This window comes from Poecilia mexicana, unplaced genomic scaffold, assembly GCF_051168715.1.
Source record: "Poecilia mexicana isolate PSO_F unplaced genomic scaffold, ASM5116871v1 scaffold_13, whole genome shotgun sequence".
NCBI classification, from domain to species: domain Eukaryota; kingdom Metazoa; phylum Chordata; class Actinopteri; order Cyprinodontiformes; family Poeciliidae; genus Poecilia; species Poecilia mexicana.
Genome location: NW_028263382.1, coordinates 2,372,674 through 2,390,385, shown reverse-complemented (window position 1 = coordinate 2,390,385; position 17,712 = coordinate 2,372,674). Strand labels below are relative to the sequence as shown.

The following is a 17,712-nucleotide window of genomic DNA, read 5'->3' as shown; positions in this document are numbered from 1 at the left end:
AGATTTGCTTTGTATTTTAAAGGCAAATTTACAAGGCAAAAAAAAGAAAAACATGGTTCCAGTATTAAAATGGCATACTCATATTCAAAGAAATGTGCAACACAGTAGAAAAGAAAATGTGCAAAAATTATATTTCTGTATTTAAAAAACAAGAGTAGACTTATTTACAAGAAAAGGAAAACTTCTTAAGTTTGTTAGGACCCACAATGGGTTGAGGGAGCATCCTAGGGCTGGCCTTTCTGATGAGCTTATAATTGCTTCCTCTTAGATGCAGATGCGTCTGCTCCAACATACAGATGAGTCAAAAAAGGTTTCAGTACTCCAAAAAGCCTCAAGGTTCTCTTCAGGTAGACCCTAACCTGACCTTTTCATTGTAATGACTCCAATCTAGGTGAACACGCAGGTACTTTTAAGAATCTTCTCTTTCAATGTCAGTTCCCTGGATGTTCAGCAGTGTCAGTGAGGTGAGTCTGCACCTCCAGAAATCCACCACCAGCTCCTTGGTATTCCCCATGTTGAGCCAGAACCAGTCCATGAAATCCTGAGTCCAAATTATTAGAATATTCTGTTCGTTATGATGCAACTTAAATATATACTCTGAAACCATCTCACCCACAGATTTCCTCTCTAGCTGAGATATAGCTGGTGATTTATTTAGGTAGCAACTAGAACTGCCAGTAAGCTGCATCAAACAGACAAAATTGTTGTCCAGTTCAGTTATAAACTGCCCAAAATGTAAAGGACATTTAAAAGTCTGGTGGTTCTTGAATGCAGTGAGTCAGGTTGGATGGGGATCTACAGGGCGGTAAGAATGCCCTCAATTCAGACTGAGTGAGTCAACAACACAAACATTCCTCAATGAGTTATTCATGAACACCCAGACAAGCCACATTCCAATACTTTCACAAGAACAAACATGTTTTCCTTCTCACATGCTCTCTGTTTTTTTTTTTTTTTTTTACACATATATATTCACTCATATAGGCTACAGAAAGGAAAACAGCATATGAATAAAAAATCAAGGGGGATTACAATGAGTCTCAGCAGGGCTCAGATATTCATTAGCAGGGTTCAAAGATACAAAGCGTCAGAGATCTACCCACAGCCGGTGACTCTGTATTAGAGCAGTTCCACTTGTGTCCTCTGCCACATCATACTTAGGAAACTATATTATATCTCAACAGCCTTGTCAAATTCTTAGCTAGAGACTAGCTAGGAAGTTAAGAAGGCAAGGGGGCTATAGGAGAAACCTGGACTGTAGGTTTGGTTTAATCTGTCAGCAGAGAAGAACTCTCCTATGGATAGGTGTTATGGTTTCATATAGGATTCAGATAAAATCACTGTTCATTATAGCAGACATGTTATGTTTCTTTTCTTTCTGCATAGCCATACTGTTCTCCTCATTTTAGCCCAATTATTATCAATACTGTAACAGAGGAATTTTCCATTCAACATGCAGCAAAGGAACCAAGGATGACAGTTGAATTCAAAACAGCTGAGTCAAAGTCTGTAACCTATGGGCTCCCGCTCTAGGTTACAGACCTCGTTACGTAATTGAGGGAGTTATGCAACTCCCCTAATTTTGCTTTTTTAATATTATTGATGCTATACATTTAATCCAAATTCTGAACGCAGTATTTTTAGAACTGTCACTTTAACTTAAATATTTGCTCTGTAACTTTGATCTATGCTGCTGTTTTCCTGCAAGATCAATATTTTTTTATCCATTTATCAAAAAAGAAAGAGCAGGTACCTGTATCACAGCAAGTGTACAGTGCCCTATGAGGCATCAAAATGATCAGATAATAGAGAGGGCATAGAATTATTGTTGAACATTTATTAATAATAAGTGATAAACTAGAACATTTCTGAAGAAATTTAAACGGGGTCTGCCAAAGTGTGCCCGTCGATTGATACCCAGCATTCTGATGTTTCAAATTAGCATCAATGCTAAAGTAAGTTGCAATGTACTCAATAGCATGTGGAGAGTCACAAGCATGTTGAGTAACATGAGCTTATGCCATTCAGTATGTTGAAATTAGTGTACAAGTTAAAATGAGCCAAATTGCTAACATTAGCCTAAATGCTATCATTAGCATGTGGGGCATCATTAGCATGTTGTCTTACATTGACTTACTCCATCAGTATACTAAGCATGACTAATAAATAAGAAAAATAGCTAAAAGCTTTTTTTAGGGAAAAGGTTAATGCTAATGGGGGGGCAGTGAAATGCTAATGTTTGTGCTAATGTTAATTCACTGCCTTGCTGTGCAAGGCAGTGCACTAACATGAGAGGAATATTTAGGCTTTTATTTTGAAATTTCCAGTAAACTTTATTTTTAAATGGCTACACTAATCCTCTCACTAACAGTGGTTGGATTAAATCAGTTATAAATAATGCCCAAAACATTCTGCCGTGTCTGTAGTTCTAACATTCTGCTCAGCCTCCTTCTGTAGTAACTCAGAGTTCCACCATCATTGTAGTTCTAAACTGCCAGCCCTCCTCTCTAGTAACTGATTGTTCCGCCACTAATGTAGTTCTAACCTTCAGCCATCATTGTAGTTCTAAAGCGCAGCTCTGCCCTCAGCCAACTGTCATGTGTGTGAGACAGAAAGGTGGAGAAAGAATTCTATCTTTGTGAGACACCCAGTCAGTTTCTCTGAAAAAGCAGTCCGAACAACTCCTTCCCATTCAGGAACCGTGAGACGTATTCGAAAACTGTTTGAAGGGTGCGAGAGGGCTATTCCTCATCTTTGATAGTACCGCAATTCATATCTGTACCTCATTCACAGTAATAGCAGCAATGAGAGAGAGAGATGGTGTCATCATGACCGACTTTCATACTAATAGACTCTATTGGCTCTATGGCTCTATTGAATAGAGCCTTATTTGTGGGCATGAAGGCAAGTTAAAAACTGTTTGGAGTCTCACTCTAGTGGAGGAATGTTGTGCAAGGCAGTGCACTAACCTGGGAGATTTTTATTTTATGGAAAAGGTTAATATTAGTGCACTGCCTAAGACAGTGCATTAACTTGAGAGGAATATTGAGGCTTTTATTTTGAAATTTTCAATAAACTTCATTTTAAAGGGGCACAATAATCCCATGTGTAATAGTGGTTGGGTTAAACCTGTCATATAATGCCCAAAACAGCAATTACCTGTTGTGAAAAAAATATGAAGGCTTTTATTAAATATTGTACAATAACCGAAAAGAGAGATGTAACTTCTATCATGAATATAGATTAGCAGTATTTCAAATTACAATGAAATTCTGCTACTTCCGGTGGGCGCCGGAAGTAAGACCCGTAATCGTTTTCCCAGTAAGCCTTTAAGGCAGGGGTGTCAAACTCCAGTCCTCGAGGGCCGGTGTCCTGCAGTTTTTAGATGTACCACAGGTACAAAACACTGGAATGAAATGGCTTAATTACCTCCTCCTTGTGTAGGTAAGTTCACCAGAGTCCTGCTAATGACCTAATTATTCTATTCAGGTGTGGTGCAGCAGAGGCACATCTAAAAGTTGCAGGACACCGGCCCTCGAGGACTGGAGTTTGACACCTGTGCTTTAAGGAATAAGGTAGATCAGGGGCGCCAACTCCAGTCCTCAAGGGCCTGTGTCCTGCAACTTTTAGATGAGCCTCAGTTGCACCACACCTGAACAGAATAATTAGGTCATTAGCAAGGCACTGGAGAACTTAACTACACAAGGAGGAGGTAATTAAGCCATTGCATTCCAGTGTTTTATACTTGTGGCACATCTAAAAACTACAGGAGACCGGCCCTTGAGGACTGGAGTTTGACATCTGTGAGGTAGATAGAATGTTCAGTTCCAATGGTATCTGTACTGTTTAAACTTTACCTTTAATAACATAAAGTTACCTAATTTTTAAAGTGCAATCAGTAATACTTTTATAACAAATTTATATCAGTAATGATTTCTTGGTTAATGTCAAGTTGTCATAACAAAGACATTTTGAATAATGTCAACTTTGTATTAAAAGTGTCATAATTTACCGAATGACGCTTTATGACAACAGTCATAAATATTCATGAAGGCTTATTCATGTTTATGACAGTGTCATGTCAGTCTTATTCAACCCCCTTCAAATAAAGTGTTACCAAAAATTTAAGCAACGTACTTGCATACTAGATGTGGACTGTTGGATGTTAAATTCATGAGCAGTAAATACTGTGCTAATTATCAGTATTGAACCAAAGAAAGCAAGGCAGATGCAAGCCTTTAAAATAGGTTTTTATGGGTCAAATAGACTCCAAAAATTCTAACAGCACGGGGAAGCCCAAACAAATTTTTTGTCAGAGGGCCCACGCTTCCTGGCGGCGCCCCTGGTCAGTCCTGTAACGTTTAAAGGTTCGCTTTCTGTATTAACTTTAATTAAAGAGTATTTAAGTGTTAGCCGTTATTAGTCATTGTCAATTGACCATTCTCCATTCTCCAACTGTATTTAAAGGAACCAGCCTCCGATTGGAGAGTAAACCATCTAGCACCAGCTTTAGCCACAGTTAGGAAACGTATACACTGCTGCCTGTTAGTGCTGTAACGTTAAAAGTTTCACTAAAATCACTGACATCTTCCAACACTGTTTAGAAAAGCATTTTAAATATTGACTTAAGCGCTATCTGCCAAATAATTTACATATTCTGATGTGATTCATAACTTCTCCATTTGTTTTGTTGTCCATCTTTCTCAACAGTAGCCTAACAACCTACCATATCTGGGATGGTCTTGTTCCTCTGTCCATGGCAGGTTCAGTCAATCAGCTGCAGGACATCTGCTGCCTAACGTCAACCTATCATGGGCCTCTTGATTTAAAACCAGACAAACCAGTACAGAGCCTCCATGCTCCTGCAAGCCACACTTCTTAGATGAACACTCATTACTGCAAGCAGCTGTGTTAGAAATGAAATCTTTGTGTATCTATCCTGTAATTAATATCTATATGTATCTATTAATAAATGAATTGATGTTGTGTAGAATTCTGTAAAAACTATTGTAAAAAGCTTCTCTTGAATAATCTACATATGTGCAACTTTTACATTTAAATTGCATCTTTTTGTAGATTTTATACATCTGGCAACAAAGTATGTGGAGGAGAGGAAATGCTAAAATTAAAGCTTCCATTGTGGAACAGACATAAGGTTTGTGGCCGTTTCTTGCAAACATCTACAGCAGTGGTTCCCAAACTTTTCGTTTTGCTGGTTTGCTGCAGTGATTCTCCGCCCAGCAGCAGCAGGTCTCCTTCACAGGTGGAAACCCAGCGCGAGTGTCGTAGCGCTCATGTTGCGTTTAAAGGCGGCTCGGAAAAACAGGTTACAACATGTTAACAACGGATTAAACAGTTTTAACTGCTGATAAAAGTGACAGAGGACACAAATATAGGAAGTGTGGAAGCCTCTACTGTATCAAATTGACATAGGAATAACAGAGTTGGCCATTCTAAGGTAAAAACCCAGCGCATACAGTGTTCACGTTTTTTTTTTTTTTTTTTTTTTCATCCAGACGCCTTCCCGTGCCCCGCCTGCAATGGCACGGTGCCCCCCTAGGGGGCGGGCCCCACAGTTTGGGAACCTCTGATCTACACTACAGACCAAAAGTTTGGACACACCTTTTCATTCAGTTTTCTTCATTTTCATGACTATGAAAATTGTAGATTCACACTGAAGGGATCAAAACTATGAATTAACACATGTGGAATTATATACTTAACAAAAATGTGTGAAACAACTGAAAATACGTCTTATATTCTAGGTTCTTCAAAGTAGCCACCTTTTGCTTTGATTACTGCTTCGCATACTCTTGGCATTCTTTTGATGAGCTTCAAGAAGTAGTCATCTGAAATGGTCTTCAAACAGTCTTGAAGGAGTTCCCAGAGATGCTTAGCATTTGTTGGCCCTTTTGCCTTCACTCTGCGGTCCAGCTCACCCCAAACCATCTCGATTGGGTTCAGGTCCGGTGACTGTGGAGGCCAGGTCTTTTAATGGGACATTAGGAATTTTTTAAGATTAAAATCCTAAAACTTTGGTTGTGATTCTCACAACCAATGCATCTAAACGCTGCTTAGTAAAGTGCCTTAACCCTTGTATGTAGAAATGGGGTCTAACTGACCCCCCACACATAAAACTTGTATCATTTGCCATAGTCCTCTACGTTTGCCTCAGTCCTCGCACGCACAAGGGTTAAGGAAAAAACGAAGAGCCGTTCGTCTGGGCTAATCGGGGAAGAACTCTACATTCCAGTCTCTTGACACGCAGATGAGCTTTGTGTAATTCTACTGAATGCCCAACAGATGGCGCAGGTTGACCTCTTCCAGTCGGTCTCGCTTGCATGAGAGGCGGACAGGGAGCTGGCAGTTCTTATATTCTGTGGTTTATGTTCCAAACGAACCGAGCTGCTCCCATAAGCAAGGTACCAGCCCTGTTTGGAGAACGGTGAGTATTTCTTGCCATTGTTGTTTATGTGCTAGAAGTGAGGTGACCCAGATAGTGCGAAAGAAGCCGTACTGAGGCCGCTCTAGAGTGAAACATTTTCACACTATCCCGGTGTTTTGTTCCAGTGTCGCCTTGTGAAAAATGAGGGCAAACTACTAATGCTGTGACCTGAGCCAATTATGCTAGTTAGCTAGCTAGACTGCTTAAAGTAAAGTAAAACAAAGCCTAAAACCCTTGCATGGATTTACGCCAGTAGTGTTTCTCGTGCCGAGTGGAATAACAGTCCTATTTGTTGTTAGAAAACCGAGACAAGCAAACCAAACAGCAGCTTAGCTTGCTAATGTAGCTCCACCTATTTTAGCCCTGTCATGCTTTTGTCTCCTCTAGTTCAGGTTTTATCCTGAGCTTCTGAACATATTTAGTCACATAGGAGGGTGGTTGAAACACCCCCCAGTCGGCCCGACATTGAAACATAACGATAATGTTCCAGCTGCTGTCAGTGTCAACACTTCACCCTGAGATGACTGGAAAAGGCCTGGTCAGAAACGTCTTTGAGCGAGAAATGCTATTTGTCACTCATTGGAATTGGTTATACCAGATCAAAATAGGATTTCTCCAGTTTCTTTAACTTGTTCACCATTGTTTTTATGGGTCTGCTGCATGAGAACTTCCTTCGTCATTAAGAGGAGAACTCTGAGGTCGATCCATCAGACCTAAAAGTGCCTTAAATGACGACTTAACGTGGAAAATCTGGAAAATCACAATGAGAACATCTGAAAAAGTCAAAGCTCAACTTAGTGTTGCTCAAGACTTTTGGGCTTGAGGAGAATCCTATCTTCTGGTTCAGTAGAATCAGCTGCTGTGGATTGTGGTTCAAACAGTTGATCATTTCAGCCTGTTAATGAGCAGATAAAAATAGAATTAGAAATACTCTTTTTGCTTTTTTTCTGATAATCCTCGAGTGTTTATTACCCAATAACAAGACAAAATGCAAACAATTCATTACTATAACAACCTTGGAGATAGAGCTGGAAGCTTCTACTGTCTGAATTATTTTCTAAAAGCTGACTGAAGATTTTCATCAAGCTCTCCTGTTCATGATAACTTCAGTTTACAAGTAACTGGGTCTCCCAACAATATACACTTCTATTACACACTGATGTGGTTTAATGAAAACAGTCATCTCAGCAGAGTCAAACTCACGCTACAATTAGACAGACAAGCAGATGTAACAACCAGACTCAGACATTAAGTCCCAACTGGAGTACAGGATTAGAAACATGGGGAACAACAAGCAAAGAGAAAATGTTGTGAACCACAGCTGAAGCTGAAAACCTCTATCTGTTGTCCCACAGTAGCTTCACATATTTACAGCTGTAGAAAATGAGTGTTTCCAGTAGAGCTTCCTACCCACTTCTGTGCTTCCTTTAACACCAGGAACACCTGAGAGATAAAAAAAAGGCTCAACTTCAGTAACACTGGTCAACAGAAAAAATGTTTTCTGAGGTTTTTCAACAGTTTTAGGGTCATTTTGATATGCTTAATCAAAAAAAAAAAATCACAGACCAACTTTCTGAACTAACTATGAGCATCAAAATGCATGACTTGTTCTCACATCTGGATCGGTTTCCTGACAATCTGGATCAATGAGTGATGAGCAGGAGGAGAGATTCCATCAGGACAGAAAAGAGATGGAGACGTAATGTTCAAGTCACATGTACTTACCCTTATCACTGTTTATTATTCAATTTGCAGAAATCCAAGTTTGCAATATTTAATTAATACACTCTGTTTGAAAACATTTTTTTCTCTTAAAGCCTTTTTTTGGATGAGGATTATTAACAGAAATGAACTGATAATGTCACAAAAAATGTCATCAATTTAGTCAGAAGATCAAATTCCCCTAAATCAAATTAGAATAAAAACCTGACCTGATTGCGAAAAATGGATGCCATTTTTGGATTCAGTGGTGCAAAATAGTTATAATTCAGATGAAAAAACAGACAACTTCCAAAAAAAATATTTTTTTGTAACCTGGTGTAATTGACTGCAACTGTTGCCTGTCAAACAATTGATGATGTCTGCTTCTTGTTGATCTTATACACATAGCTAAATACTAAACAGTGTTGATCACAAGTTAATGAAATTATTCAACTGGCTGAACATAACCTTCTGTAGTTGCAGTAAGGATGTCATTAGTTTGTCCAACATGTTTTGAGTCTCTATCATGTGGTTAGTTATTTTCATTTCACTCATAAGTTTTAAATAGGAATGATTTAAGTTTTATAGTGCACACAGCCTAACACGTTGCTGGTCATAATTGAAGCTCATCAAAGACTCCATTGTTTTCTCTTAACATTTAAATAAAGTAATATTTCCATTAAGGATACAATGGTACATGTATTGGAACAGCCCTCTTAATTCAATTTATTATCAGTTCAGTTCAAAAATATTTAACTTATTCCAAAGCGAAATTAAATGTTATTGTAACTCCGACCATCCAAGTGACTTCAAAGTGTTGTAGTGAATGGTGATCCTGTGGGCCGGAAGGATCTCTGGTAGCAACTGAAGAGGCATCTAATTGAAGACTGCTGCTGTGTAACAGTCTCATAGCCATCATGAAATGCTAACATCTCAATATCCAGACAATAGAGACCATATTTCTTTGTAACATGTCCTGGATGACACTGTCAGCCATTGGCAAACGCTGCTGATCCACCCCATTTGCGTTTACTGCTCCCATGTAAATCTGTCTGGCCATACGGGCCCAGAGATGTTGAATCTGATCCTTGTCCATCACAATGAATGAATGAGATGATTTGAATGTCCTCTCTCTGCTCTTGGGTCTGCATCCGTAAAGTCTCCATTTCCACTCCTCTGGGATTTGGAGTTGTAGTTCAAGTATTATCTGAGATTTTCAGATAGTAATCTGCTGTGCTCAGTTGTAAAAGATACTTTGTTGCCATAGTTACACGTCATGACAACAGTCCGAATGCCTCAACCAAAAATAATGAACAACGGTCTACGAAAAGAACAAATCTGCTAAGATAGCAGAGCTTCTCCAACACGCCAATATGGTGAATGGTGCTTAGGCCTGTCGATGGCCTGTCGCGATAAACGATAAATCAATTAATCACACGATAAATTAAACCTATCGACCTCATTTTAATTATCGGCTTTATCGTCTCTTCCTGTCGTTTTTTTCTTTCTGTTGACACTAACACTCTGGTGCTCTCCACTGACCCTCCTTTCCTCATTTCCTTAGTGTAATGTCCAGCACACGCTACACGAGTTGTCGGCCGATTGTCGGCCCATTTTCAAGACATGAGAGACACATTTTAGCCGACAGAAACTCTAGGTAACGGTTCTATCGGTTTCGACCGTGCTTGTGGTGTCCAGCCACCTGGGCACAAAATTATGGCTACAAGTCCAGTTAACTAATTTTAAAATCGGGCAATAATCAATGCTTTACTAGAATCTACCGGTTATGCATGTGGCTAGAGTCAGCGTTAAGTTCTGACTGAATGAAAATCATTATAACCTATTTATGTCACGTTAACGAAGAACAGCTGAAAACCTACCGGGTTTATCAACTGCGGTAGCAATTTGGCTCCAACTCCTCCCCTTGTCATTTCTATATTCTTTCTCGAAATGTTGAATAAATATTAATGTTGTTTCCACATATCATCTCCAATGTCCGCTGGACTTCGGGTTGCGCCGTGTCAGCTGTTTGGGATTCCCCTCCGTAATTTCCCCTCAGAAAGCAGGAGGAGAATCCGCGCTTTCTGATTGGCTACCTGTCACATTCAACAGGCAGCGTTAAGCTCCCAGTCGGGGAAAACCCCTGATTTAGATCCGAGCGGCCACGACGATCCACACTACAGGATGATCAGTTAAGAAATCACCAGCAACAATCTTGGATCGTCCAACATACTAAGAAAATAGGGGCAAAACATTGTGTAGTGTGAACTATTGCATCAGGTAGTTGGATGTGCCCATCTTCTCTACTTAAATCTAGTCATTACTGAAGGGCAATATAGTATACAGACTTCATAATCTGTACTCTTTTGGTTGAATGCCGTATTTATTTTCACTTTGGCTTTATATTGTTTAGGTTTTATTCAAGTACGTTTTTTGTTAATGGAGACTGAGAATCCATTTTATTTTTGTTTTTGGTTGTTTTGTTTATTTAGTTTATCAGTTCCAGTGTTATGTGTTGTTTTGAAAATAAAGTGTATCTATCTATGGCAGGAAATCACATGCATTATTAGTCATTTCCATTAAATCAGTGTCGAAAGGTCTTGAAACAATATCATCGTTTATCGCAATAATTTTTTAGACAATTAATCACTCAGCAAAATTTGTTATCGTGACAGGCCTAGTGGTGCTATTGTAGAATTATTTGAGTTTACAGGTAGGTGTACCGAGCAAACAGCCTTTTTTATAACCTGTGCACATACAGAACTTTTATGGCTGGAATCAAAGTGCAGAATCCTGCGATTCGCCACACAATCTTGAAAAGCTCCACCAAAGTATAGCAGGAAGGACTCGGTAACCATCATTAACTTCTGTTATTTGGGAACATAAATGTTTCTCGTTCAGCTGAGGTGATGCTGCAGTAAGAAAGATGGAGCAAACCTAAGCTTTATGGCAACACATTAGAGCTTGTGGAATTATTGGCTTGTTGGCTGAAAGAGGAACAGCTTATCCTGTTCTCTCACATCCTCATTTGATAGTTTTTGTCTGTTAAAGCTATTCAGTATTCTCACTTTTTATAGTTAGTCTTACATTGTCTACCCTCATAACTGGATTACTTCAGATCTAAGGATTGTGGGAGTTTTACTTTTTACTTTAGTGGAGTATGAACTACACTACACTATTTTTCTACTTCCATGCTGAACAAGGTGCCAAGGAGTCTCTTGTTGACATGGAGGATATTGACAAAATTCTACAGACTACGTCTGACTTGAGGATTTTGCAACTGGAGGTGGTTATCGAGATCAACAAAACACACACATTGAATTTAAGGACATCAAGCAAAATTTAAGCATCTCATGTCTATAACGCGGCCGTTGCAGGTTCGATTCCTGACCTGGTGACCTTTGCCGCATGTCTTCCCTCTCTCTTTTTACCTACTTTCCTGTCTTAGCATTTTCAAATAAATCCCACTAGAGCAAAAAAAAAAAAAACTTAAGAAAAGAAAATGAGAACATTTTGATTAAAGAAAAAAACATATTTCTACATTTTTGTTTCTCTTGTTTGAAACTTGCCAAACTGTGACATTAAATCCCAGCTGTGTAGCGAATTATGGCTTTATTTTTAGTACCATTACATCCCTGATTTCTACACATATTTATAAACAATAAAGTATGCTTAATGTTAAATGAGTGAATGAATTCATTTGTTGTCAGTGTTTTATAGTAGTTTCTAACACTTTTCTCCTGTCTCCCTTTCCAGGGGATTTTTTTTTCTTTTGGAAACAAGACTTCTGACTCATGACTCAACCTGTGTAGGGAGATTTAGATAGTTACCATGTTTAATTTGATAAAGAAGGACAAGGAGAAGGAAGGGAGCAGGAAAGAGAAGAAAGAGAAGAAGGAGAGAATGTCTGCAGCAGAGCTGCGCAGCCTGGAGGAGATGAGCATGAGGCGGGGTTTTTTCAATCTTAAGAGGGAGGCTAAGCGGGAGTCTAAGAACAAAGTGGAGATCTCCAACCCCATTCCTATCAAAGTGGCCAGCACCAATGAGTTGTCCCTCACCGACATCGAGTCGGATGAGTTCAGCAACCGAAGCAGCATGGCCTTGGACGATCAGATCAGTGTGGCCAGCTCCACTGATGACTTGAAAGGAGAAGGAGGAGGTCAGGACGGACATCGCAGCTCTGTACGGGACCGTGTGGCTCACTTTGGTTCTCTTGCCAAGCAGAACTCCTCACAGATGGGGCAGATGATGAAACGTTTCTCCTTCTCCCAGAGGAGCAAGGAAGAGAGCCCGTCAGAGGGCTCCACACCTTCTGGACAGAACTCTGCTGCTCCATCACCGCAGGTCGAAAGCAAAGTGTTCAACATGCTTCGCAAGCACAGCCAAAGAGTTCAACCAGAGGTGGCAGACACCAAAAAAGTTTTCATCCCTGAACTGGTTGATAAGATTTTTCCCGCACCCTTGCAGCTGCCTACTGTGGTTGCACCAAGTGCCCCAGAAACACGGGAGCTGGAGCTGCAGAGACGCAACACTGGTGACTTTGGGTTCTCTTTACGCCGTACCACTATGCTAGATCGCAGCCCTGATGGAGGGGTCTACAGGCGCGTGGTCCACTTTGCCGAGCCTGGTGCTGGCACTAAGGACTTGGCGCTTGGACTTGTACCTGGCGACAGGCTAGTGGAGATAAACGGCCGGAATGTAGAGAACAAGAGCCGTGACGAGATAGTTGAGATGATCCGTCAGTCAGGAGACACAGTGAGGCTGAAGGTCCAGCCCATCCTGGAGTTGAGCGAGCTGAGCCGCTGCTGGCTGAGGAACATCGAGGGTTTGCGCAGAGAGGCCCGACATGTAAGCAGCTTTTTTTTTACTACATCTAGAGAGAAACTTGACAACATTACAACATGATATTACATTGTGAAAGCATTAGACAATGTTGTTGAGACATTGTGCATCACCTGTTCCATTCTATGCACTGTAGTTCTATTCTCCTGCTCAGAACGTCTGTTGAGGGAAGGAATAGATTTAGCTTTCAATGAATAGCAAAGTGGTATTAAATTATTAATATAATTAATATTCCTGTTTAAAAATACAGGTACTACTGAAGCATGTAAGTTACCTTGCTTTAAAAAAAAAAAACGTTTGGGTTGTTCATTGAATGCATCGTTTTCAACAGACACCATCATACAGTTCAAAGTATTTAACTGTTGTTCTACTTTGAACATAAAAAGACTTTTGGAAGACATTTAGTCCATTTCAGCAAAAAGAAACTAAAAGAGCTCTCCTTCTGTAACTACTAACCTGGGAGCTAATGCTAATGCAGAGGAAGACAACATTTAGCTGTTCTAGCTAGATGTTTGGGCTCTTCAGAATGCTCTAGTTTGTCAGCTTGACTAGTTGGTAACAGATAAATTTACCGGAGCATCGTTGAAAGTCCACAGGGAAAGAGATACTGAGATTTGAACCTATGAGCTTGTGACTGGAAGAATGACTTCAGATCAGATATTGGACCAGGAGTTAGCAACCATTTAACTGAAACTATTGTTGCCTTCAGTCCAGCTGTTTCATTTAACTGATGCGTGGCTTGAGTTATAAAGATTATTTTGTATTATAGTGAATTTTTAGGACGTTTTATATTGGCAAACACATTTTCTTTTTCTTTTGAGATTGGTTAATAAAGAAAATCATAAAAAAGTCATTAAAAGGACAGTTAAAATTTTCTTTCAAAACTTAAAGAATATAATATAGTGTGGTTTGCCGCCTGAAGAGAAAAAAAGAATTAATAGAAAAGTATTCCTAACACTATAATGCAAAAAAACTGAAAAGGCTAACATTTATTTCTGATATTTACGTGTTATAAAATTTTGCTAAATTTTAATAAGTTTTGACCACAGCTCTGAGAGCCACAACAGGGGGTCTAAAGAGCTGCGGACCCATTGGAGCATTCTTTAGCGGTGCACAGATAAATCAGCTAGCCGATAAATGGGCCCCAGTTTCCTTAACTTTGGGAGATCGGCTGATGTTTACATGTGAAATCTATCTTATCCATCTCGGCAAAGGTCAACCACTGAACTCTTCTCTGCTCTGAGAGAGGCTGCACACTTTGTTGAGCTTCATTAAGTAGTTCTATGTATGAATGAACATTAACATTAATTAACATTTAATTAATGCTAAAAGTGTGAATTGTTAGCTTTGTGGGCTGTTTGTATAAGTGTATGTGTGCTGAACGGTACGGAGCCCCCTAGAGAACATGGGGAATGTTTTTTTTCTCTTGCAAGATTTTGCGATCTCTCACAATAATGTACTGGTCAGTTCATGAGGCATTGAGAATACTGAAAATCTTTCTGCTACAATATAAGTTTTTTCCATGTATGTTAATATCTCATTAGTAACATATCTGAAGTTTTGTATCTTTTTTTAATGATACAAATGCACCACAAACCTATATGCAAAATTCAAAAGCAAAACAGGTTAAACATGGGCTTTCCATCTCTTTCCATTCCATCTGAGACATAAACAGAAACTTTCCTTAAGAAGGAAAGTAAGAAAAACTACATTCATGACTACATGACTATTACATGACTGTTTTTGAGTTATTTTCTCCGGCAGTTCATCTGACAGTTTTGACTGTGTCTTTTTTGTATTGGTAGTCTGGTTAACAAAGGTCCGTTTTCATGTACAGTCCCATCTCAGCCTTCCAACAAACATGAACATGCATTAATAGATTGATTTTCAATAATTGTTTTGCAACAAAAAGTTAAGAATGTATAAACACGTTTTCTCTGAGGCTCTTTAAATGTGTACATATGTGCAATTATAAATGGACATTTGTTACTGTGCATGAAATAGACCATGATGTAAAGCCAAAGAAAACATTGTTTCCCATTTCTCTTAGAACAGGGTCTACTGGTACATCTGAAGAATAAGTTTACAATTAGAATATACTTTCTTTTGTCACTCATTTCAGGAAGAGAAACGTATTTATTGATGACACACACCTTGCAATATTTAAGGGCTTGTTTTCTTGTAATTTTGATAATTATGGCTTATAGATAATAACCCTGAATTCAGTTTCACATAAAATTAGCACATTACATCTGTTTGCTGTGTAAATAAACAGTCCTTTCGTTCATTTTATGCTTATGTTTTAACTCATGTTCCAATACTCTTTCGGTCACCATGTCTGTTTTCTTGTCTCGTTCCTGGTCTGGTTAATTGGAAGGTAAGTCACCAGTATTTTTGGAAGTTCCTCCTGCCATTTCTTCCCTGTGCCCTTGGATGTTCTGAAGTATCTGTGAAACCTCAATTTTCCCGTTGCTCTTTGGATAATACGGTGATACTCTGATGTCCAATGCTTGCTTGCTTCACCATTGCTCTTGGTAGCACTATCCTGTGTCCTCTCAGCACTGGTCCACCATATGTTTTAAACTCCCCAGCACATCTGTTATAAGGCTGTGGCTCTGATGGAAGTAGGTTTGGCCATTTTCCTGTCACCCCGATTGTCTTTAATTGTTTCCTTGTGTTGTCCTCTGTCATTTACTGTTTCATGTCCTCAAGTTTCATGGCTTGTACTTCATGCATCGCCACTGCCAGCACTCTGTCCACTTATTTCTACATACTCATTGTTCTCTGTCTCTGGTAAATAAAGTTGTGAAAGTGAATCTGCTACATTGGACTTTACAACTATCTGTTCTATCTTATAATCATAAGGTTGTAGCCTCAAATCAAGTCTCTGTATTCATGGTGGTGACAGTGTAACCTTCTCTGGGTTGAACATGTATTTGAGGAGTTTATGGTTAGTTTGCAGAGTAAGCATGCCCTCCCACAAATAAGGTCTAAAATATTCCACAGCCCATGCGCCCATGCCCATCCTAAAGCCTCATGTTCTGACAATATTTATGTTATTTTGGGGTCAATGAACGGCTTGCATAAGCTGCTGGATTCTTCTGTCCATCTGATTGGGTCTGTAGCAAAACTGCTCCTAATCCTGGTGGACCAGCATCACTAATGACAACAGTTGAAGTAGGCCAGGCATGGCTCACTCACCAATGCTTGTTTAATTACTTAAAATGATAATTGTGTTTCACTCATCCACAAACAAGGAAAGGACAAACATGGCTATCAATGGTTCTGATAAGTTTGCATAGTTTTGTAAGAATTTCAGGTCTAGGCCCTTTGTAGATATCTTTGACCTTTCTCTGGTCTGGTTTAATTCCTGTGTCTGTAATTACATGTCCGAGTGTCTCAATCTGTTGCAATCCAAAGATGTGCTTGTGTCTGTTAAGGGTTAAACCTCTGTTTTCAAATCTCTGAAAGACTTTTTGAAGTGGCAGCAGCCTCTTTGTGTGATGAATGTCGTCAGTGATCTCAATTCTGTGGATAAATCGCTCTGCCCAAATCCCTTCTATGCATCTTTTAGCAAAACACTTCTGCTCCATGTACTGCCGGTAAGATGCTACACAGTTGGTAATTATGGCTTATAGATGTCTTTCTCTGATCACTGCTCTATTAACTTCCCTAAGGTCTCTGCATGGCCTCACTTCTTTTGCGTCTTTGTTAGATGTTAAAAACCTATTCTGATCTTTCATTCACTTCTTCTATTATACTTGGTTCAAGCATCTTAGCTAGCTCCTGATTTACAGCTTCTAACATGGGATAAGCCATCCTCCTTAAACCCTGTGCTACAGGCTGGAGTTTTTCATCGACTGTAACCTTGTGGTTTTGACCTTTAATCTCTCCAAGTCCTTTGATAACTAGTGAGTACTCTTTAACGAGCTTGTCAAACCTGACTGTTTGCCTTACTGTGTTCACTTTTTCTCCTGTATTAAGTATGTTATTAAAAGCTTGTTTTTCTGCCTAGCAGTGCTTCTACATTTCCTTCTATCACATATATGTTATCTTTAACTACTTTTTCTTTCCACCTCATTTCAACCTCAAAGTAGTCTACTCGTTTAAGTGGAGTAGTTTGTGTCTCATACTGTCACAACATAGTGACAGTTTTAACAAATATGTAAAAAAAAAAAAAAAACATTAAAAAAAAATAAAAGTTATGTACTGTAGCTTTACCAGTTAGTCCATGAGCAGATTACCTGAGTTAACTCTTATAGTCGTTTATTTACAAAGACATTGTCCCAAAATGTCCCTTCCTCCCCTATGTGTAGCCCCTTGGATCAGCTAACGATGGAAGCACAAAGCAACAAGCTCATCTGTCCAGCAGCAGAGTCAGTATGCTGTAAATAGCAATGCTGGGGTCAGGAGTGTGTGAGGCTGGATAGGTCATTAATGAATTGATTTAAAGTGATCTATATCATTTAGTCAGGAACATCGTAGTACCTAAAACTGACTTGTCTAATCATAGAGAACATCTGTTTTATCTGGGAAGCACAGTTATTCCTTCTACATTCAGCATATCTTGCTCAATAAATCAAAATGTAATAAGAATGATATAACAACAAGAACTAAAATAGCAACAGCATAAATCCTTCCAGCTGCACAGCATCCAAACATAAAATGATGCAACCAAAAAAAATGATGAACATATGTTTACAAAAAAACCCCAAAAACAAATC

The 17,712-nt window shown here is 39.2% G+C and overlaps 1 protein-coding gene across 6 annotated transcripts in view; it reads left to right on the top strand.

Moving 5' to 3' along the window:
* Positions 1-6,299: 6,299 nt before the first annotated feature.
* The window catches only part of LOC106903484 (unconventional myosin-XVIIIa-like), a 70,056-nt gene continuing 58,643 nt past the window's right edge, over positions 6,300-17,712 (top strand). For 4 of the 6 annotated variants that reach the window (XM_088011448.1, XM_088011446.1, XM_088011447.1 and 1 more), the window contains exons 1-2: positions 6,304-6,445; positions 11,903-12,994. In XM_088011448.1, coding sequence (XP_087867574.1) covers positions 11,978-12,994 — 1,017 coding nt within the window. In that variant the 5' untranslated portion in view covers positions 6,304-6,445; positions 11,903-11,977. Of the gene's footprint in view, positions 6,446-11,902; positions 12,995-17,712 lie in introns of all 6 variants that reach the window. The other 2 variants (XM_088011444.1, XM_088011443.1) reach the window with 1 other exon arrangement.